At 45.5% G+C, this 22,722-nt stretch overlaps 1 protein-coding gene across 2 annotated transcripts; it reads left to right on the top strand.

The window, feature by feature from the left end:
- Positions 1–220: 220 nt before the first annotated feature.
- Positions 221–8,684, top strand: LOC129019418 (cytochrome P450 2A6). 2 transcript variants are annotated; one of them, XM_054461905.2, is made up of 9 exons: positions 221–421; positions 688–850; positions 1,809–1,958; positions 2,193–2,353; positions 3,522–3,698; positions 4,477–4,618; positions 5,105–5,292; positions 5,814–5,955; positions 6,607–8,684. In XM_054461905.2, exons 1-9 carry the CDS (start codon positions 242–244, stop codon positions 6,786–6,788), a joined length of 1,485 nt encoding a protein of 494 aa, XP_054317880.1. In that variant the 5' UTR covers positions 221–241; the 3' UTR covers positions 6,789–8,684. The 2 variants fall into 2 exon arrangements, with proteins under 2 accessions (XP_054317880.1, XP_054317881.1); XM_054461906.2 differs by lacking the exon at positions 6,607–8,684 and adding an exon at positions 6,033–6,585 and having other exon boundaries at positions 238–421.
- Positions 8,685–22,722: the final 14,038 nt, after the last annotated feature.

Below are 22,722 nucleotides of genomic sequence, written 5' to 3'. Positions count from 1 at the left end.
GCGGCACCCCTCCTGAAATACCACAGATTTAGTCTGGAGGCCCCCTCTCTGTTCAGCTGCCCTGGGGTCCCCTTATCCTCCCTTGCTGGCTGTGTCCCAAGCTAGGCGGCATTCATGGTGGGGGGTGTAGTTGGGAGGTGAAATGAGGTGATTACGTAATCAGCCAAAGTCCATCCCTCTTTTTCAGGCAGTATAAAGGCAAACCACCCCAGCCGTCACCATCTATCATCCCACTGCCACCATGCTGGCCTCAGGGCTGCTCCTGGTGGCCTTGCTGGCCTGCCTGACTGTGATGGTCTTGATGTCTGTCTGGCAGCAGAGGAAGAGCAGGGGGAAGCTGCCTCCGGGACCCACCCCATTGCCCTTCATTGGAAACTACTTGCAGCTGAACACAGAGCAGATGTACAACTCCCTCATGAAGGTGTCCCAAGGCAGGGAGATGGGTGGCATGGGGTGGGGGCTGCCCTGTTGGCTAGGGCTTTGTGGCAGGGGGTTGACCAGTGTGGACCAGAGTCTTAGGAAATGGAGTTTTGGAGTTTCAGCATCAGAAAGACAGGATCTTGGGATGTCCAGCTCCCTGACTGTGAGAACCTGGGGGCGAAGCATCCCAGTACATGACATCTCGGTGCTGGGCCCCATTCAGAGTGGGAGCTGCTCCCTCTAACCACTCCTACCTGCCTCCATCAGATCAGTGAGCGCTATGGCCCCGTGTTCACTGTTCACTTGGGGACCCGGCGGGTCGTGGTGCTGTGTGGACATGATGCTGTCAGGGAGGCTCTGGTGGACCAGGCTGAGGAGTTCAGCGGGCGAGGCGAGCAGGCCACCTTCGACTGGCTCTTCAAAGGCTATGGTGAGGGGGCGTCCAAGAGGGGGAAGGTAGCCATGTGGACACGATAGCCTCAGTGTTCCCAGCCTTCTCCCTGACTCTCCTGACCACTGGAGTCTATGGCAGAACCCCCGGTCTGGTCTTATCTCCCCATCTCCCTTCATTGTGGCCTCTCCATATGCATCCCTCACCTGTCTCCAGCGTCCCTGTCCTGATTCCTCCCTGCCTCTCTCTGCCCCGTCTCCTCATTCTCTCTCACTGGAGTCTCCTCTTTCCCCTCTCTCTCCATCTCTGAGGACATCCTGGGTTTCTGTTTTCCAGCCCTGGTTCTCTGTCTTCATTTGTCTTTTTGTCGCTTTCAGCTTCTGTGCTTCTCCGTGTTTCTCCTCTCTCCACTTCCCTTTCTCACTTCTTCCTCTGTCTTAGGATTTCAGGGTATTCCTACTTCCACATCTTCAGCCTCCATCTCCTGGCAACAGTCTCTCTTCCTTCCAGACCCTCTCTGTTTCTATCTCAATATTTTTCTCTCTTCTCCAGCTCAGCTTAAGGATCTTTCACCATTTTTATTTCCTCCTCCCAGATCTCCCCATATCTCACTTCCCCTCCCTCCATCTTCTTCCTCCATCACTCTTTCTCTTTCTCTCCCCACTATCTTCCCTTCCTCCCCCCACTACCTTCCCTTCCTCCAAGGAGTGTCCCCTTATCCCTTTGTTTCTCTGTGCATCTCTCTGTCTGGCCTTTCTGTTTCTCTTCTGATTGTCTTATTCTTTCTACCTGGTCTCTCTCGACCTCGACCTCGACCTCGACCTCGTGATCGTGTTACTCTGACTGAGTTTGCAGCTCTGCTGGGCACTGGCGCTGAATCCATCTCTCTCCCACCCCACTCCCTCTCTGCTCCACCCTTGGGGAGCCCATTGGAGCTAGTCTGCTCCTGCCCCCGCCGCCTCCTGGCCTCTCTCCACCCCCGCGTTCACCTCCCCAGGCGTGGTGTTCAGCAATGGGGAGCGCGCCAAGCAGCTCCGGCGCTTCTCCATCGCCACCCTGCGGGACTTCGGGGTGGGCAAGCGAGGCATCGAGGAGCGCATCCAGGAGGAGGCGGGCTTCCTCATCGAGGCCCTCCGGGGCACTCGCGGTGAGTAGGGGACCCCGAGTGCGGGGGCGGGAGAAGGAAAACGCCCAGGGCGAGGAACCCGCGCGCGTTCTGCCTGGGGATGGGGACTAGGTGGGGAAAGGCGCCCGCACTTCTAGCCCTGCAGTCTGGCGCTGGGAATTTGGCTCAACAGGGCCCTGCCTCCTGGAATTCTGACTCTCCTCAGACCTCTGAGTTGACTCTCTCCCCAACCCCCTTCTCCCTCCACACCCGCAGGCGCCAATATCGATCCCACCTTCTTCCTGAGCCGCACCGTCTCCAATGTCATCAGTTCCATTGTCTTTGGGGACCGCTTTGACTATGAGGACAAAGAGTTCCTGTCACTGTTGCGCATGATGCTGGGAATCTTCCAGTTCACGTCAGCCTCCACGGGGCAGGTAACTGGCTGCAGCCCGGCCCGTGACGCCACTACCACAACCTGCCAACTGCTCCCCTACCTAGAGACAGGTGCCCCAAACTCCCACCCCCCTCCAGACAGTGACCCCTCAAAATCAGCCCCCAATATTGGACAACTGGAGAATTGCACCAGAACCCAGGATGGATGCCCAATATCCTCTCTCCAAGGACACCTGGATAGCTCAACAGATGCTCCCCAAAACAGAGCCTGAGGGCAGGATGCATACCCTCAGCTCAGCTCTCTCACCTGGGCACGTGTTCACATCCCCAACTTACCGGAATTTCTAACAGATGCTCCCTACCCAGTTCTTCGGAATATTTTAACACCTGGACAAATGACTGGGTCAACCCGCCTCCTGCATACCTGAACACCTGGTGCTGCAAAATCCAGCCCATCATAATCATTTCACATCTACACAAATGTCTCAGATTAGCCCACTGGAATATCTAGCCAAGCACCCTCTACTTCACCCACTTAAATACCTGAAAACATGGACAGCTGCCCTAACCAACACCCTAAACACATAAATATCTAGACAGATTATTCCCCAGACATCCAAATAAGTGTTCCCCACCCCTTTCCAATCACACACCTTACAGAGGTGCCCGCAGTGCATCCCACCTGGATAGGTAAACACCTGAACAAGTATCCCCTCCACTTCAACATCTTCACCAGCCCCACTTTAATACCTGAACACCTGAACAAAAGCCCCCAATCCAGACCCAGTAAGTATCTGGACAGCTGTCTCCAACCAAGCCCACTTGAATGTCTAAATACCTAGACAGGTGCCACTCACCTCATACCAGCCCCACCTGAAGAGCTAAACACCTGGACAGGTGTCTTCCAACTCAACTTCACTTGAATATCTGAACACCTAGATATGTGCTCCAATCCAGCCTCATTTCAATACCTGAAACCTGGATATATGTCTCAGTTCTTCTCACCTAAATTACTAGACCATGGCCCTGGTACCTAACCCACATGAAAACTTAGCTACAAGTTCCCAACCAACCCCACTGAAATACCTAAACACCTGGACAGATGCCTTTAACTCAGTTCCTTCCTTGCTATGAAACAAATCCCATTCCCATCAGCTCCTGCCCCATGACAGCTGTCTTTCCCTTCCCATCCTCTCTCTGCAACCCCAGCTCTATGAGATGTTCTCTTCGGTGATGAAACACCTGCCAGGACCACAGCAAGAGGTCTTTAAGTTGCTGCAAGGGCTGGAGGACTTCATAGCCAAGAAGGTGGAGCACAACCAGCACACGCTGGATCCCAATTCCCCACGGGACTTCATCGACTCCTTTCTCATCCGCATGCAGGAGGTACACCCCAGCAGCCAGTGCAGGGAGATGCAAAGCCAGGCAGAGGGAAATCAGTCTGGGAGTGGGGCGGGCAGACGACACAGGCCCATTCAAATTAACACTTGTCATAATAATCCTCACAATTGGCTGGGCGTGGTGGCTAAGAGCCTGTAATCCCAGCACTTTGGGAGGCCGACACAGGTGGATCACCAGAGGTCAGGAGTTCGAGACCAGCCTGGCCAACATGGTCAAACCCCATCTCTACTAAAAATCCAAAAATTAGTTGGGCGTGGTGGTGCCCAGGGGGTCAGAGGTTGCAATGAGCCAAATCACGGCACTGCACTCCAGCCTGGGTGACAGAATGAGACCCTGTCTCAAAAAAAATTAATTAATTGTTTAAAAAGTAAGTGAGCCTGCATGGTCATGCACATGTGCAGTTCCAGCTACTCAGGAGGCTGAGGCTGGAGGATTGCTTGAGCCCAGGAGATCGAGTCCAGCCTGTGCAACTTAGCAAGACCAAGTCAGTATAAGAAAAAAAAAAACAAAAAAAAAACCTGACAGCTAAGTTGATAATTAAAGGACAGATGGTCAGCAAGGTAAAGAAGGTGAGAAGGAAGAGCATTTTGGGCAAAGCCAGCAGCCAGGGCAAGGGCTGGAACCTAGAGCAAGTCTGGTAGATCTAGGGTCCCTCTTTACACCTTTGGTCTGGACCAAAGAGAGGTAGATCCAAAGGAAAAGCCCTAGAAGGGCCCTGAGGGTAAGAGGAGTGAGGTTGGCCTAAAGCCCCCTCTCCCTGCAGGAGGAGAAGAACCCCAACACGGAATTCTACTTGAAGAACCTGATGATGACCACGTTGAACCTCTTCATTGGGGGCACCGAGACTGTCAGCACCACCCTACGCTATGGCTTCTTGCTGCTCATGAAGCACCCAGAGGTGGAGGGTAAGGCTGGAGGGGGACGGAAGTGGAGGGCCCCAGACCCTCAAAATTCCCCTTAGCCTGGTGCAATGTCCCCACCTGTCCCAGATCCCAGGACCCTGAGATGTTACTTGCTGTCCTTTCTGAATATTGCTGTCCAGGGCAATATTCAGCTGATAGGCATCAGCTGAGTCTCATTAGCTATTAAAATATTGAAAATGTCTGCACTGATTGGTCAGTCACTCCTGTCCCAAACCCACTGAGTGCCCACTGCCTGTTCCTCTGGGTCATCCCCTAAGTTCCTCCCTGTGCCTCCCCTGTGATTCTGGCACAACCTGGTTAACAGGATCCTACTCCAACAATGCAAATGGCTGATGTCTGTTCTGTTACAAATGATCTACCTCCGTGTCATAGGTGGAGCCATATCATCCACCCCATTTTGCCTATTTGGACTATCATCCCTGCTCTGAGACCCCTAGACACCTAAACACATTCCCCCTCCTCCCCCAGCCAAGGTCCATGAGGAGATTGACAGAGTGATCGGCAAGAACCGGCAGCCCAAGTTTGAGGACCGGGCCAAGATGCCCTACATGGAGGCAGTGGTCCATGAGATCCAAAGATTTGGAGACGTGATCCCCATGAGTTTGGCCCGCAGGGTCAAAAAGGACACCAAGTTTCGGGATTTCTTCCTCCCTAAGGTGCTATCCTCCCCACCCACCAGACTACGGGGACTTCCAGCCCCTCTCTATGTCCCCAGAATCCTGCCCCCATCAGAAGCTTTCTAGACACTGTCCCACTCCCTCAATCAGTCAAAAAAGACTTCCCCAACCACCACATCTGTTCCACCTTTCCATTTAGACACTCCTGAGTCCTGCATCTCCCCAGACTCTTTGTGTCAGGAGAATCAGACCCATGTTCCCAAACTTCCTATCTTAAGAAACAGGAGCCCCCTTTCCATTAGACCTTTTGTCTTAGAGACACAAATATCAGGTCCCCCAAACACCCTGCCTGGAAGGACATGGATCCCATGTTTCCCAAACTTCCTGTTTCAGAGACATGAATCTTCTATCCCCTAAAGCTCCTCCATCAGAGGACCCCAACTCCTCCATGCCTGCCACTTCCCCTTACCTGGAGCACCCTAGTTCCCCCTCCAGCCCCTGTGTACTTTTACCAATCCCCCAACCCATCTCATCACACACACCTTCCTCCTCCCTACCAGGGCACCGAAGTGTTCCCTATGCTGGGCTCCGTGCTGAGAGACCCCAGTTTCTTCTCCAACCCCCAGGACTTCAATCCCCAGCACTTCCTGGATGAGAAGGGGCAGTTTAAGAAGAGTGATGCTTTTGTGCCCTTTTCCATCGGTAAGAGACCACTGTTTGCTGCCAGGCCACTGCTCACACCAGCAGGGGCCTCCCTCACCCACGTCCTCTCTCTGCAGTGTAGCCTGGTATTTCTCCAGCTTGGAAGTCCCTGTTAGAATCTACCCTTGAGCCACCAGCTGATACTTCCTTAACTACCAAGCACCCAATACCTGCGCCCAGGTAAAAGGGAAGGAAACATCTTTCCCCATAGATTTCTTTCTCTAGGGTCACACAGCAGATTCCTCAGATCCCTAAAAAGGAGATAAAGGCACAGCAGTCATATTTGCAAGTGTATCTGGCAGGAAAGGACATCTAAACCTCCCATTGCTACACCTGGCATGGATCACCCCATCTATGATGGATGTGTGACATTATGCCTTTTTCAAAACCCATAGAACTGTATAACACAGAGTAATCCCTAATGTAAACTATGGACTTTGTTAGTAATAATATATCAATATTAGTTCACCATCGTTACATCTCTTATAGAAAGAAACAGGCTCAGGGAGGTTCAGAGCCTCTTCTGAAACTCTCTCAGGCCATAATATTCCACGCCTCCTCCCTGGGAGAGCTGCAGCTGGAGGTCTGTAGTGGGGCGAGGCTGCGCTGAAAGTGGGCTTCACCTCCACCCCTCCTGCCTCTCCTCCTCAGGAAAGCGGAACTGTTTCGGAGAAGGCCTGGCCAGAATGGAGCTCTTTCTCTTCTTCACCACTGTCATGCAGAACTTCCGCTTCAAGTCCTCCCAGTCACCTAAGGACATTGACGTGTCCCCCAAACACGTGGGCTTTGCCACCATCCCACGAAACTACACCATGAGCTTCCTGCCCCGCTGAGCGAGGGCTGTGCTGGTGCAGGTCTGGTGGGCGGGACCAGGGAAAGGGCGGGGCCAGGGCAGGTCTGGCGAGAGGGGCGGGGCTAAGACTGGGGGCAGGATGGCGGAAAGGAAGAGGCGGGGTGACTAGAGGGAAGAGAAGAGACAGAAGGGGCTCAGTTCACCTTGATAAGGTGCTTGCGAGCTGCGATGAGAGGAAGGAAAACCTTACACTATGCTATGAAGAGTAGAAATAATAGCAGCTCTTATTTCCTGAGCAAGTACTCCCGTGCCACCTTTGTTCAAAAACCATTGCACACTCACCTCACTTAATTGCCACAAACCTCTGTGAAGGGCGTTCATGCCCATTCTACACGTGACAAAGCTGAGGCTTAGAAAGTTGTCTCTATCTGATGTCTCACAAAACATAAGTGCCCAGAAAATATTTGAACACAGATCTGTGCCCATAGCTCTCTAGACAGATTCTTAAAAAGCACCCATTCCTCACGTAAAACAGCTTAGTATAGCATCACATGGCCTGAACATCCCAGTCCTGGGGGGGTTTCCAGAGACCTGGTGGGTGGCTGTCCTGCCTTCACTGCACACTTGCCCACACTCTCACCTACTCAACATGCTTTGAACACCAGAGTGTAATCTGTGCTCGCTAACCAGGTAAGGCCGCTGTGGCCCATTCAGAGTCAGTCCAGGGACACAACGAGACATGAATGGACATACAGAGTCAGTCCATTAACAATTCTTTTGCAGAGCAGAAGTTTTTAATTTTAATGACATTCTGTCAATATATCCCTTAATAAAGAAATCGAAGGAGAGAATCACTTACAGAGAATGACGAGAGAACTCTGTATCAGGACATAGCCATATGCATATGTGTGATCATGTGCAGGCGTGCATGTGAGCATATGACTCCATATTCTCCTCTGTGTACGCATGAAACACATTCCACTATGGGTTTCTGAAGGGTGGGCTCTCCTGATGGATCTGAGGTCTGCTGTAAGACCCAGCTAAGAGTTTCACAGTCACTGCCCACTCTCAAAGAAGTTAGTGTGTGTCCCCCTTAGAAGCTTCCTTACAGCTTTCACAAAAATTAACTCCCAAGTTTATTGTAGACCTAAGTGAATAGTGAGTACAAAACTTCTAGAAGATAACGTAGGAGAAAATCTAGATGACCTTAAGTTTGGTGATGGCTTATTAGATACAACACCAAAAGCACAATCCTTGAAAGAAGCAATTGATAAGTTCTGTGTCATTAAAATTAAAAGCTTCTGCTCTGCAAAAGAATTGTCAAGAGAATGACAATACAAGCTACAGACTAGGAGAACATATTTGCAGGGGACATACCTGATAAGGGACTTACATTTAAAATACACAAAGAACTGTTAAAACTCAACAATAGAAAACAACCCAATTAAAGAATGGGCAAATGATCTGAGCAGACATCTCACCAAAGAAAATATACACATAGCAAATAAGCATAAGGAAAGATGCTCCATATCATATGTCAGTAGCCATTTCAAATTGAAACAATAATGATGTACCACTACTCACCTATTAGAATGCCTAAAATCCAAAGCTGACAACATCAAATGCTGACAAGAAGGTGGCTCAACAGGAACTGTCATTCATTGATGGTGGGAAAGCAAAATGGCACAACTACTTTGAAAGACAAATTGGCAGTTTCTTGCAAAGCTAAACATATTCTTACCATGTGCTACAGCAATCATGCTCTTCACTGTTAACCCAAATGAGTTGCAAACATGTAGCCACATAAAAACTTCTGCACACATTTATAGCAGCTTTATTCATAATTGCCAAATCTTGTAAGCAACCAAGATGTTCTTCAACGAGTGAATGGATAAATGAACTGTGATATGTTCATAAAATGAAATATGGCAAGGCATGATGGCTCACACCTGTAATTATAGCACTATGGGAGGCCGAGGTGGGTGGATCACTTGAGGTCAGGAATTCGAGACCAGCCTGGCCAACATGGCGAAACCCTATCTCTACTAAAAATACAAAAATTAGTGGGGCAGGGTGGCATGCACCTGCAGTTGCAGCTACATGGGAGGCTGAGGTGGGAGAATTGCCTGAACCCATGAGGCTGAGGTTGCAGTGAGCTGAGATGGAGCCACTGCACTCCAGCCTGGGTGACACAGTGAGATTTTGTCTCAAAAAAAAGCAAAAAAAAAAAAAAAAAAAGAAAGAAAAAAGAAAAGAAATATGATTTGGCAATAAAAAGAAGTCAGGCCACAGAAGGACATGGAAGAACCTGAAATGTATGTAGCTAAGTGAAAGCAGCCAGTCTGAAAAGGCCATATAATATATGATTCCAACTATATGACATTCTGAAGAAATGAAGCTGTGAAGACAGTACAAAGATACTAGTTGCCAGGAGTTTAGGGAGGAGAGAGGTTTTTGTTCTTCCCTTTGTGGTGGTGAGTTCTTCCAGGCCCCAGGCAGGAACAGAGATGCTGTCCAGGAGCCAGGGCCTTAGCAATCTACCTGGTGCTCTAGTCTATTGCAACTGAGCTGGCACCTCAAATCAATCAGTGTGATACATCATATCAACAGAATGAAGAAGAAAAACCATATGATCATCTCAACTTATGCTGAAAAAGCGTTTGATGGAATTCAACATCCCTTCATAATAAAAGCCCTCAAAAAAACTAGGTATAGCAGGAACATATCTCAACATAATAAAAGCCACGAATGACAGACCCACAGCTAGTATCATATTGAATAGGAAATAACTGAAAGTCTTCCTCTAAGATCTGGAATATGACAAAGATGTCCACTTTCACCACTGTTATTTGACATAGTACCAGAAGTCCTAGCTAGAGCAATTAGACAAGAGAAGGAAATAAAGGGCATCCGAATTGGAAAGAAAGAAGTCAAATTATCCTTGTTTGTAGATGATATGATCCTATATTTGGAAAAACCTAAAGGTTCCACAAAAAAACTATTAGAACTGATAAACAAATTCAGTAAAGTTGCAGGATACAAAATCAACATACAAAAATCAGTAGCATTTCTATCTGCCAACAGCAAACAATTTGAAAAAGAAATTTTAAAAAATCCAACCTGGGCAACATGTCGGACCCCATCTCTACTGCAAATATTTTAAAAATTAGCTGGGCCTGGTGGTGTGCACCTGTAATCCCAGCTACCTGGAGGCCGAAGTAGGAGAATCTCTTGAGCCCAGGAGGTCTAGGCTGCAGTGAGCCAAGATCACATCACTGCACTCCAGCTCTGCATGACAGAGCAAGACCTTATCTCAAAACAAAAGTGATCCCATTTACAGTAGCTGCAATACAATGAAATACCTAGGAATTAACCAAAGAAGTAAAGGATTTCTATAATGAAAACTATGAAACACTGATAAAAGAAATTGAAGAGGACACCAAAAGTTGAAAAGATATTCTGTGTTCATGGATTAGAAGAAGCAATATTATCAAAATGTTCATACTACTCAAAGCAATCTACAGATTCAATGCAATTCCTATCAAAATACCAATGACATTCTTCACAGAAATAGAAAAAACAATTCTAAAATTTAAACAGAACCACAAAAGATCTAGAGTAGCCAAAGCTATCCTAAGCAAAAAGAACAAAATTGGAGGAATCACATTATCTGACTTCAAATCATATTATAGAGCTATAGTAACCAAAACAACAAGGTACTAGCATAACAAGTTACATAGACCAATGGAACATAATACAGAGCCCAAAAACAACTTCAAACATCTACAGTGAACACATTTTCTACAAAGGTGCCAAGAACATTCATACGTTGGGGAAATAACAGTCCCTTCAATAAATGATGCCAAGAAAACTGGACATCTATATGCAAAAGAATGAAACTAGACCCCTATTTTTTGACATTTGCAAAAATCAAATCAAAATGGATCATAGACTTAAATCTACGACCTCAAACATGAAACTACTAAAGAAAACACTGAGAAAGCTCTCCAGGATATTGCACTGGGTAAAGATTTCTCGAGTAATACCCAACAAGCACAGGCAACCAAAGCAAAAATGGACAAATGGGATCACATCAAGTTAAAAAGCTTCTGCACAGCAAAGGAAACAATCAACAAAGTGAAGAGACAGCCTACAGAGTGGGAGAAAATATCTGCAAGTTTTCCATCAGACAAAGAATAATTGACAAAAATATATAAGGAGCTCAAACAACTCAATAGGAAAAAAATCTAATAATCCAATTTAAAAATGAGTAAAAGATTTGAATAGACATTTCTCAAAAGAAGACATACAAATGGTAAACAGGTATATGAAAAGGTGCTTGTATTAATCCGTTCTCACACTGCTATAAAGAAATACCTGATGGCACAGTGGCTCACACCCATAATCCCAGCACTGTGGGAGGCCAAAGCAGGCAGATTGCCTGAGGTCAGGGGTTTGAAACCAGCCTGGCCAACATGATGAAATCCTGTCTCTACTAAAAATACAAAAAAATTAGCCAGGCGTGGTGTTGGGTGCCTGTAGTCCCAGCTACTTGGGAGGCTGAGGCATGAGAATTGCTTGAACCTGGGAGGCGGAGGTTGTAGTGAGCCGAGATCACACCACTGCACTCCAGCCTGGGTGACATGGTGAGACTCCATCTCAAAAAAAAGAAAAGAAATACCTGAGACTTGTATTAATCCGTTCTCACGATGCTACAAAGAAATGCCTGAGACTGGGTAATTTATAAAGAAAAGAGTTTTAATTGGCTTACAGTTTTGTAGGCTGTACAGGAAGCATAGCAGCTTCTGCTTCTGGGGAGGCCTCAAGAAACTGCCAGTCATGGCAGAAAGCAAAGAGAGAGTAAGGCATCTTAGATGGCAGGAACAGGAGAAAGACAGAGTGAGGGGGGAGGTGCTGTACACTTTTAAACAACCAACTCTCATGAGAACTCACTCACTATCACAAGAACAGCACCAAGAGGACAGTATGAAACAATTCATGAGGAATCCAACCAACCTTCACCAGACCCCACCTCCAACATTGGGAGCTACAATTCAACATGAGATTTGGTGGGGACACAGATCCAAACCATATCAGTGCTCAACATAATTATCATCAGAGAAATGCAAATCAAAACTACAATGAGATGTCATCTCACCCTAGTTAAAATTGCTTGTATCCAAAAGACAGGCAATAACAAATGCTGGCAAGAATGTGGAGAAAAGGGAACTCTCATACATATCTCTTGGTGGAAATCTAAATCAGTGCAACCACTACAGTTTGGAGGTTCCCCAAAAAACTAAAAATAAAATTGCCATATGATCCAGCAATCCCACTGTATATATCCAAAGAAAAGAAATCAGTATACCCAAGGTATATCCACACTCCCATGTTTACAGCAGCACTATTCACAGTAGCCAAGATTTGGAAATAACCTGACTGTCCATCAACAGATGAATGGATAAAGAAAATGTGGTACATTCACACAAAGGAGTACTATTCAGTCATAAAAATGAATGAGATCCTGCATTTACAACACAGATGCAACTGGAGGACATTATGTTAAGTGAAACCAGCCAGACACAGGAAGACAAATGTCACATGTTCTCACTCCTACGGGGGAGCTAAAAAAAAATTGAACTCATGGAGGTAGAGAGTATAATGATGGTTAGCAGAAGCTAAAAAGGGTAGTGGAGAAGGGAGGATAAAAAGGAGATGGTTAATGGGTACAAAAATACAGTTATATAGAAAGAATAAGATCTAGTGTTGGTAGCACAATAGGGTCAATGCAGTTAACAATGATTTATAGTATATTTCAAAATAACTGAGAGTGGAATTGGAATGTGCCTCATACAAAGAAATGATAAATGCCTGAAGTTATGGATATCCCAATTTCTTTGATTCGATTGTTACACATTGCGTCTATGTGTCAAAATATCACATGTACTCCATAAATAGTACAACTTTTATGAAAGAAAAAGAAAAGATTGGCCAGGTGCAGTGGCTCACACCTGTAATCCCAGCACTTTGGGAGGCCAAGGCAGGCAGGACCGCTTGAGCTCAAGAGTTCAAGACCAGCCTTGGCAAAATGGTGAAACCCTGTCTTTACAAAAAATACAAAAGTTGGCTGGGCATGGTGATGTGCACCTGTAGTCCCAGCTACTTGGGAGGCTGAGGTGGGAGGATGGCTTGAGCCTGGGAGGACAAGGCTGCAGTGAGCTGTGATCGTGCCACTGCACTCCAGCCTAAATGACAGAGGGAGACTCTGTTTTAAAAAAAAAAAAAAAGAGAGAAAGAGAGTGAAAGAAGGAAGGAAGGAAGGAAAATAAAAGGGAGGGAGGGAGGAAAAGAGGAAGGGAGGGAGAAAGGAAGGAAAGAAAGAAAAAGAAAGAAAGAAAGAAAGAAAGAAAGAAAGAAAAGAAAATTTAAAAAGAAAAGAAAGAGGGAGGGAGGGAGGGAGGGAGGAAGGAAGGAAGGGAAGGAAGGGAAGGAAGGAAAAAATTCCTCGACATGATACAGCAATGTTTAGTGGGTTTTACTGTGTAGGTCTTACACTAAATGTAAGCCAAATGTAATGCTAGGTATGCCATTTTTTGTATTATTGCTTATGGCATTTTTATTTTAATTTCCAAATGAAGAAGTATGATCGATTTTTTCATTTTAAAAATCTTAGTCTACCCCAAGTTCACAAAGATTTTCTCCTATGCTTTCTTTTGCAGAATTCATAGTTATAGCTTTTACTTTTAAGTCTGAGTCATTATGAGTTAATTTTTAAATATAGTGTGAAATAAGAGCAAAAGCATATTTTTTCCTTAAGGAAATTCATTTATTCCAACACTTTCGTTAAAAGAATTTCCTTTCTCCCATTGAATAGCTTTGGCACCTTAATAAAAAATCAGTTGATTTGTAAGTGTCTGTTTCTAGACCTTCTTTTCTATTTCATTGATCAGTATATGCCTACACTACTTTATTGTAAAATAAGGTGAGCCCTCTGAATTTGTTGCTCTTTTTTTTTTTTTTTTTTTTTTTGAGATGGAGTCTTGCTCTGTCACCCAGGCTGGAGTGCAGTGGCACGATCTCTGCTCACTGCAAGCTCCGTCTCCTGGGTTCATGCCATTCTCCTGCCTCAGCCTCCTGAGTAGCTGGGACTACAGGTGCCCACCACCACACCCAGCTAATTTTTTGTATTTTTAGTAGAGACGGGGTTTCACCATGTTAGCCAGGATGTCTCAATCTCTTGACCTCATGATCCGCTGGCCTCGGCCTCCCAAAGTGCTGGGATTACAGGCATGAGCCACCACACCTGGCCTGTTACTCTTTTATAATTACTTTGACTAGTAGTTGTAAAAGATATACATCCTAGAATTTTTTTTTTTTTTTTTTTTTTTTTTTTGAGACAGAGTCTCGCTCTGTCACCCAGGCTGGAGTGCGGTGGCATGAACTTGGCTCACTGTAACCTCTGCCTCCCGGGTTCAAATGATCCTCCTGCCTCAGCCTCTGAGTAGCTGGGATTACAGGTGCCCACCACCATGCCCAGCTAATTTTTGTATTTTTAGTAGAAACAGGGTTTTGCCATGTTGGCCAGGTTGGTCTCAAGCTCCTGACCTCAGGTGAACCGCCCGCCTCAGCCTCCCAAAGTGCTCAGATTACAGGCCTGAGACACCTTGCCCAGCCACAGCTTAGAATTTTAAAATCATGTTATTAACTTATACCAAAACAAAAACAGCCTGCTAAAATTTTTATTGGGAATACAAGTAATCTATTGATGAATTTCAGAAGAACTGACATCTTAACAATATTAAGTCTTCTAATTCATGGCCATGATAAATCTCTTTATTTAGATATTTAATCTCTCTCATCAATGATTTGTAGTTACACTATTGCATAACTTTTGTTAATTTTATCTTTAAGTATTTTATGTTTTCAATGATATTATAATAAAAGGCTTTCAATATCTCTTAAAATCTTAAATCCTGGCCGTCCGCAGTGGCTCGCACCTGTAATCCCAACACTTTGAGAGGCCAATGTGGGTAGATTGTTTGAGCTCAGAAGTTTGAGACTAGCCTGGGCAACTTGGCAAAATATAAAAGTACAAAAAGATAGCCAGGCGTGGTAGTGCGCACCTATGGTCCCAGCTACTCAGGAGGATGAGGTGGGAGGATGAGGTTGGAGGATTGCTTGAGGCTGGGAGGCAGAGGCTGCAGTGAGCTGAGATCATGCCACCACACTCCAGCCTGAGTGACAGAGAGAGACCATGTCTCAAAAAAAAATAAAAAATAACAAAATCTTAAATCCAGAGCCATACAGAATTTTGTAATAAGAGATTCTTCTGTATTCACATTTAAGAACTACATTCCCCAGTGGCTGCAAATTTCTATTCTAAGAAGCTATCATTTCTTTTGATACCTATTGATCATGACGGGAAATGCAAATGGGTCCAGTGTGGTCTTGTCAATCCAGGAATTTTTCAGAGGAAGGGTTTAATATTGGTTGAATGCCCAAGAATTCAGCTTACATGGGAGGAACAAAGGGAGTGTGGGTTAATCATCATAATCCCAAAACTAGCACAGAAATTGGGTATGGCCTCAGACATCACCCAAGGTGCTGAAAGGAATCGCCTCCCAACCACAACACACCTGCTCTTTCCTCTCCAAACCACTAATGCCCAACCCAACTCCAAATTTTGGAAAGGGGCAACTCCCACTTCTAAAAATCCTGTTTAACAGATACTTCTGGCTGGGCGCGGTGGCTCACGCCTGTAATCCTAGCATTTTTGGAGGCTGAAGTGAGTGGATCACTTGAGGTCAGGAGTTCAAAACCAGCCTGGCCAACATAGTGAAACTCCATCTTTACTAAAAACACAAAAAATTAGCCAGGCATGGTGGTGTACATCTGTAATCCCAGTTACTTGGGAGGCTGAGGCAGGAGAATCGCTTGAACCCAGGAGGCAGGGGTTGCAGTGAGCTGAGATGGAGCCACTGCCCTCCAGCCTGGGTGACACAGCAAGACTGTCTCAAAATAAAATAAAGTGTACTTCTGAGTGTGTTGTGAGTGTGTATCTGTGTGTGCATGTCTGTGTCTGTTTCTGGGATCCTTCTAATCTCATTAGTAGTAGCTTTTGTCTCCTTGGGATTTTATGTATCTGATAATATCAGTGATGAATAAAAGTTTTATTTCCTCCTTTTCAATTTGTACTGCATTTCTCTTTTGTACTTTACAGCAATTGCTATATTGTTTAATATGAGTGGTGAGAGCTGATATCACTGTGTTGGGTATGGAGAACCAGTCAGCCAAGAAAATACCTGTTAAGTACAATACTTTACATAGTTAAGAATACAAAGTATTGTTTTCATTTATTTAGCATCTTTTTGGTATGTTTGTCATTGAGGGAGTGGTAAGTGGGTATGAGAGCTAGTATAGAGGATTAAATGTGTAGGAAGTTATGACTGTTTTTATCCACTCATATATATATATGGGAGAGAAAAGGATATATTTTTTTATAGAGTAATGCATTTCTTATTTTCAATTGTTTGTTTTGCATAGAAAATTTCTAAAACTGGAAATAATACTCTCCATAAACCAATATTCTTCTGCGCCTTTTTTTTTTTTTAATTGAGACAGAGTCTGCTGTGTCACCCAGGCTGGAGTGCAGTGGTATGATCACGGCTCCCTGCAGCCTTGAACTCCTAGGCTCAAGTGATCCTCCCACCTCAGCCTTCTGAGTGGCTGACTATAGGCACATGCCACCACATCCAGCATCCAGCTAACTTTTTTTTTTTTTGAGATGGAATTTCACTTTTGTCACCCAGACTTGAGTGCAATGGCCAGATCACAGCTCACTGCAACCTCTGCCTCCCGGGTTCAAGTGATTCTTCTGCTTCAGCCTCCCAAGTAGCTGAGATTACTGGTGCCCCACCACCATGCCCAGCTAATTTTTGTATTTTTAGTAGAGACAGGGTTTCACTATGTTGCCCAGGCTAGTCTCAAACTCCTGACCTCAGACAATCCACCGCCCACCTCGGCCCCCCAAAGTACTGGGATTACAGGTGTGAGCCACCACTCCTGGCCTAATGTTATTGGTTGTTTTGTTTTGTTTTGATAGAGACAAGGTCTCACTATTTGCCAAGGCTAGTCTCAAACTCCTGGCCTCAGCCTCCCGAATAGCTGGGGTTACAGGCATGCACCACAAAGCCCAGCTAATTCTTTTTGTATTTTTAGTAAAAAAGGGGTTTCATTGTGTTGGCCAGGCTGGTTTCCAACCCCTGACCTCTGGTGATCCATCCCACTTGGCCTCCCAAAGTGCTGGGAGCCACTGCACCTAGCCTAAAATCTTAAAAATGATAAAAGAAATGTTTAAATCCTATCTGTGACATTAATTGAAATCTAACCAGAGCCTGTGATGTAAGATACAAATACAACCTGCTCCACTCCTAAAAATAACAACAAAGTAATAATACTAATAACTAGCAACCCTCATGAGTACTTATGTAGCAGGTTTTGGAGTTCCAGCCTAGTTTTGCCAAAACTCCTTATTTAATCCTAGGCCCCTGTCTCAGCCTCCCGAGTAGCTGGGACTACAGGTGCACACCACCACACCTGGCTAATTTTTATATTTTTTAGTAGAGACAGGGTTTCACCACATTTGACAGGCTGGTCTTGAACTCCTGATCTTAAGTCATCCACCAACCTCAGCCTCCTGAAGTGCTGGGATTACAGGTGTGAGCCATCATGCCCAGCCCAACTTTTTTTCTTTTTTTGAGACAGGGTCTTGCTCTGTCACCCAGGCTAGAAGACAGTGGTGTGATCATAGCTCACTATAGCCACGAACTCTTGAGCTCAGGCAATCCTTCCACCTCAGCCTCCCAAGTAGCTGGGACCACAGGCATGTGCCACAATGCCTGGCTAATTTTTTAACCTTTTGTAGAGACAGGGTCTCACTGTTGCCCAGGTTGGTCTCAGACTCCTGGGCTCAAGCTATTCTCCTGCCTTTGCAGTGAGATAATTTAGGAATCAGAGAGACTGAGGGGTTGAGGATGATTTCTTATTATTATTTAGGTGCACCAGCCCAGTCAGATTAACATCCAACAAGACTGAGCCCCAAACAAAGAGTCCAGTTACCTTTTAAGCATTTTGTGGGGCTGGAGGAGATCTGTGCAGGGAGAAGCATACAACAGAAGTGAGAAACAAAGACACTTATTCAATTGCGACATGCATTACATCATTTCTTACTTTTCAAGGAATGGCATGTTTTACGACTTGACATTATCTGTCTAGTGACCTTGCAGCTGCACAGCTAGAGAAACAGTCTTCACAATGCCTGGCAAAGGGAGAGATAAGGCTCCCTAGCCACAGAAAAACAGGCAGTTAATTTTAAAGGGCTCCAGCTCTTTCTCTTCCTCAAGGGGAATTGGGTTTTCTTACATAAGAAACTGAGTTTTTGCTTACAAAAAGAGCTCCAAAGGGAAAGAGCTGCTTACAGTGGCCTCAAATCATTGGCTGAATACAGAGCTGCAGAGGCTAAGGGAAAGACTCCACAAAGCTGAGGAGAAAACAGCTACTGAGAAAAGAATGACTACTGGCTGAGCAGCTGAGGGATGAACATTCTTTTTTTTTTTTTTTTGAGACGGAGTCTCACTCTGTCACCCAGGCTGGAGTGCGGCCACATGATCTCAGCTCACTGCAACCTCTGCCTCCTGGATTCAAGCAATTCTCCTGCCTCAGCTTCTCAAGTAGCTGGGACTACAGGTGCCCCCCACCACAGCCAGCTAATTTTTGGTATTTTGAGATCGCACCACTGCACTCAAGCCTGGGTGACAGAGTGAGACTCCATCTCAAAAGAAAGTAAATAAATAAAAATAAAGCTGAAGATTTTCTCATTACCAAGGTACCAAGGTAAGGTCCCAGAATGCTCCAATAGCCATGATACATCTTCCTCCACAGCCTAGAATCTCCATGTTCATCCCAAACTTCCTCCCTCAGGACCTCCCAACAATACACATTTCCAAAGCCTCTTACAATAGAGGCCGCCAAACTCCCATGTACACCAAATACCCATGTCCTGACCTCAAAACCCTTTCCTAATGGACCCAAATGGCCATGTTCCCCTACACAGTCTCCCTCAAGACAGAGTTAGTGTGCAGGTGTCAGCCTCTTGTGATAGACAAGCAGAGGAAGAGCAGCAGTGGATCTAAGAGCAGGTGAATGTCCACCACACGTCCTAATTGTGTGAGCTTGACCTCCAGGATATCATCTTCTTCCTGGACCCTTGACTTTCAAGGAAGGAACAAATATGGAGGATCAAGGGGGGAGCTGTAAGGAGGACAAGGAAGATCATAGGGACTTAGAAATAAAAACAGCAGCTTCAAGGTGTTGAGCTTCCCTGTGCCTCATGCTGTGCTAAGGAGAACTTTTCATGGAGTATGCTATGCAGTCCTCACAAACCTGTGATAAAGGTTCTATGATCATGTACATTTTACATGTGAGCAAACTGAGAGTCAGAACCATTAAGGTTCAAACACTGAAAGGACCTAGCACAGATGTAGTAGTCAGATCTGTTTGACTCTAGAGGCTATGCTTTTTTCTTTTTTCTTTTTTCTTTTTTTTTTTTTTTTGAGACAGTCTCACTCTGTCACCCAGGCTGGAGTGCAGTGGCACACTCTTGGCTCACTGCAACCTCTGCCTCCTGAGTTCAAGTGACTCTCCTGCCTCAGCCTCCTGAGTAGCTAGGATTATAGGCACCTACCATCACACCTGGCTAACTTTTATATTTTTAGTAGAGATGGGGGTTTCACCATGTTGACCAGGCTGGTCTTGAACTCATGACCTCAAGCGATCCACCCACCTCAGCCTCCCAATGTGCTGGAATTACAGGCGTGTGCGACCGCACCCAGCAGAGGCTATGGTCTTAACTACACTTCTCCCCTTCCTGCCCTTTCCCCTCAATCTGTAGACAGGGTACTAAGACCAACTGGGAAGAAATTCAAACTCCAGGGCACTGCGTGTTTCATAATAAACCACAGATTTCAAGTTTCAAACATTTTCCAATATGTGTTGGTAGCTTAGATGTCATTTGTTGACTCTTCCACCAAGGACGGGTTGGGGGAAGGTAATAAGAAGCCCTAAAGCTGTGTCTGGTTTTGTAACAAGCATGTGAGTCCATAAAACCAAATGCCTGCATGAGATGGTAATTGTCCATGTGCTCTCCCCCTTGGAAAGGGGCTGAAACCTTTGACTCAGTGATTCTTCAACATAAGGAATTTAGCAGATGTTAAAACCACAGTCTCTAAATGAAAACTTGAACTATTAAGATCACTGGGTGTGAAATCATGGCCTCTTGTTTTGTTGGTTGTTTGGGGTGGGTTTTTTGTATTTTTGAGACAGTGTCTTGCTCTGTCACCCAGGCTGGAATGTAGTGGTGCAATCATAATTCACTGTAGCCTTGACCCCCTGGCTCAGGCAATCCTCCCACCTTAGCCTCCTAAGCAGCTGGGACCACAGGCAGTACTAGGGTACTACACCCTAAGTAGTAGAAATATTTTTAAATATTTTTGTAGAGATGGTGTCTCGCTATGTGGCCCAGGCTGGTATCCACTCCCGCCTCAGCCTCCCAGAGCAATCCTTACTCTCAGTTATGGGTCGTGGAACTGTAAATTGGTACAGCTTCAGAGGAGAGTAATGTGAATGCTTTTGTCTAAATTACAAAAGAACATACTCTTGGATTCAGTTAACTCCACTTCTAGTAATGTCTCCTACGATGTACATGACAGTGTGCAAAATCATCTAGATTCATCAAAGAACTGTTTATGTAATGAAAAACGGGAAACCAAAATGTGCACCAAGATATTGGTTAAACAAATTATGATGCATTCATTTGATAGACTTGGCCCATCAGAACCCAGCAGAAAAATATGAGCGCTTAATTGAGGGACTCTTTTTTTTTTTTTTGAGTCGGAGTTTCGCTGTGTCACCCAGGCTGGAGTGCGATAGCATGATCTCAGCTCACTGCAAGCTTCGCCTCCCGGGTTCATGCCATTCTCCTGCCTCAGCCTCCCGAGTAGCTGGAACTACAGGCACCCATCACCAAGCCCGGCTAATTTTTTGTGTTTTTAGCAGAGATGGGGTTTCACCATGTTAGCCAGGATGGTCTCGATCTCCTGACCTCGTCATCCACCTGCCTCAGCCTCCAAAAGTGCTGGGATTACAGGTGTGAGCCACCATGCCTGGCCAATGGAGGGACTTTTTACAAAGTGGAGGGCAGTGTGAAAGAAACCTACAAGATGTTGAAGCACTCTATGGCTTACAATAAGAAGATGCCATCATCATCCCTAGGTGGAAAGGTGAAGTGAGAGGGAGTAGTTTCTGAAACCAAGACTGATTGTATAGGGGTAAAAGAGAGCCCCCAGCAGGAGGGCATGGTTTCTGGCAGAGGAATACAACCACTGCTATCACATGGCCAAGCAAAATAATCTGACATTGCTCTTCTCTCAAACTTCCATTGGCCCAACCCAAAAATTTTTTTAATGTAGAGGTGAAGGGAGCATGGGTGGTACAGTTTATAGAGGCCACTCTTCTAAAAGACAGGTCATGGTGGAGAGTGGAGATGGTAGGGCAAATAGAATACCCAGCACAATGGTCAGGAGCTCACGCCTGTAATCCCAATACTTTGGGAGGCTGAGGTGGGCAGATCATGAGACCAGGAATTCAAGACTAGCTTGGCCAACATGGCAAGACCCTGTCTCTACTAAAAAGTAGCCAGGCTTGGTGGCACACACCTGTAATCTCAGCTACTCAGGAGGCTGAGGCATGAGAATCACTTGAGCCTGGGAGGCAGAGGTCGCAGTGAGCCAAGACTCCCTACTGCACTCCAGCCTGAAAGACAGAGTGAGACGGTCTTAAAAGAAAAAGAAAAAAAATTCCAACCCAACCTGACAGATACAGTGGATATAGTAAGTTATTATTTGTGTATTTGTGTATGGAATACACTGGAAACTGGTAACATTGATATCAACTTGGGAAGGGAAACTAAGTTGAAGAAATTTCACTTTCCATCATTTTGTATCTTTTGAATTTTGGATAGTGTTACCACATTACCTGCTGAAGGAGGAAAAATATTAAGAAATCGGTGTAAAGGGAGTGTACCTCTGCTTCCAAATTTAAGCCAAGAGCCACTGTGAAAAGTAGTTTGGTGATTTCTAAAAAAACTTAAAATAGAACTACCATCTGACTCAGCAATCTCATTATTGAGTATATACACAAAGGAATTTCAATCATTCTACCATGAAGACACATGCACACCTTTGTTCACAGCAGCACTGTTCACAATAGCAAAGAAGTGGAATCAACCTAAATGCCCATCAGTGGTAGACTGGATAAAGAAAAGGTGGGCTGGGTGTGGTGACTCACGCCTGTAATCCCAGCACTTTGGGAGGCCAAGGTGGGTGGATTACCTGAGGTCGGTAGTTTGAGACCAAGCCTGTCCAACATGGTGAAACCCCGTCTCTACTAAAAATACAAAAAAATTAGCCAGGCATGGTAGTGGGCACCTGTATTCCCAGCTACTTGGAAGGCTCAGACAGGAGAGTCGCTTGAACCCAGGAGGCAGAAGTTGTGGTGAGCCAAGATCACACCACTGAATTCCAGCCTGGGCAACAGAGCAAGACTCTGTCTCAAAAAAAGAAAGAAGAAAGAAAGAAAGAAAGTTGAAAGAAAGAAGGAAAGAGAGAGAGAGAAAGAAAGAGAAAGAAAGAAAGAAAATGTGGTATATATACACCATGGAATACTACACAGCCATAAAAAGGAACAAGATAATGTCTTTTGCAGCAACATAGAGGGAGCTGGAGGCCACTATCCTAAGTGAACTAATGCAGGGACAGAAAACCAGACACCACAGGTTCTCACTTATAGGTGGGAGCTGAACATTGACTACACATTGACACAAAAAAGGGAACAACAAACAGCAAGGCCTACTTGTGGGT

This window comes from Pongo pygmaeus, chromosome 20 (genome assembly GCF_028885625.2).
Source record: "Pongo pygmaeus isolate AG05252 chromosome 20, NHGRI_mPonPyg2-v2.0_pri, whole genome shotgun sequence".
Taxonomy (NCBI): Eukaryota; Metazoa; Chordata; class Mammalia; order Primates; family Hominidae; genus Pongo; species Pongo pygmaeus.
This window is presented reverse-complemented; position numbering and strand designations above follow the sequence as displayed.

Bases quoted from the DNA above. Each gene is read 5' to 3' on its own strand.
- LOC129019418 (XM_054461905.2), top strand. From the start codon at position 242: ATGCTGGCCTCAGGGCTGCTCCTGGTGGCCTTGCTGGCCTGCCTGACT. The intron at 1,959-2,192 runs GTGAGTAGGGGA...CCACACCCGCAG, and splicing joins GGCCCTCCGGGGCACTCGCG to GCGCCAATATCGATCCCACC. The intron at 4,619-5,104 runs GTAAGGCTGGAG...CTCCTCCCCCAG, and splicing joins GAAGCACCCAGAGGTGGAGG to CCAAGGTCCATGAGGAGATT.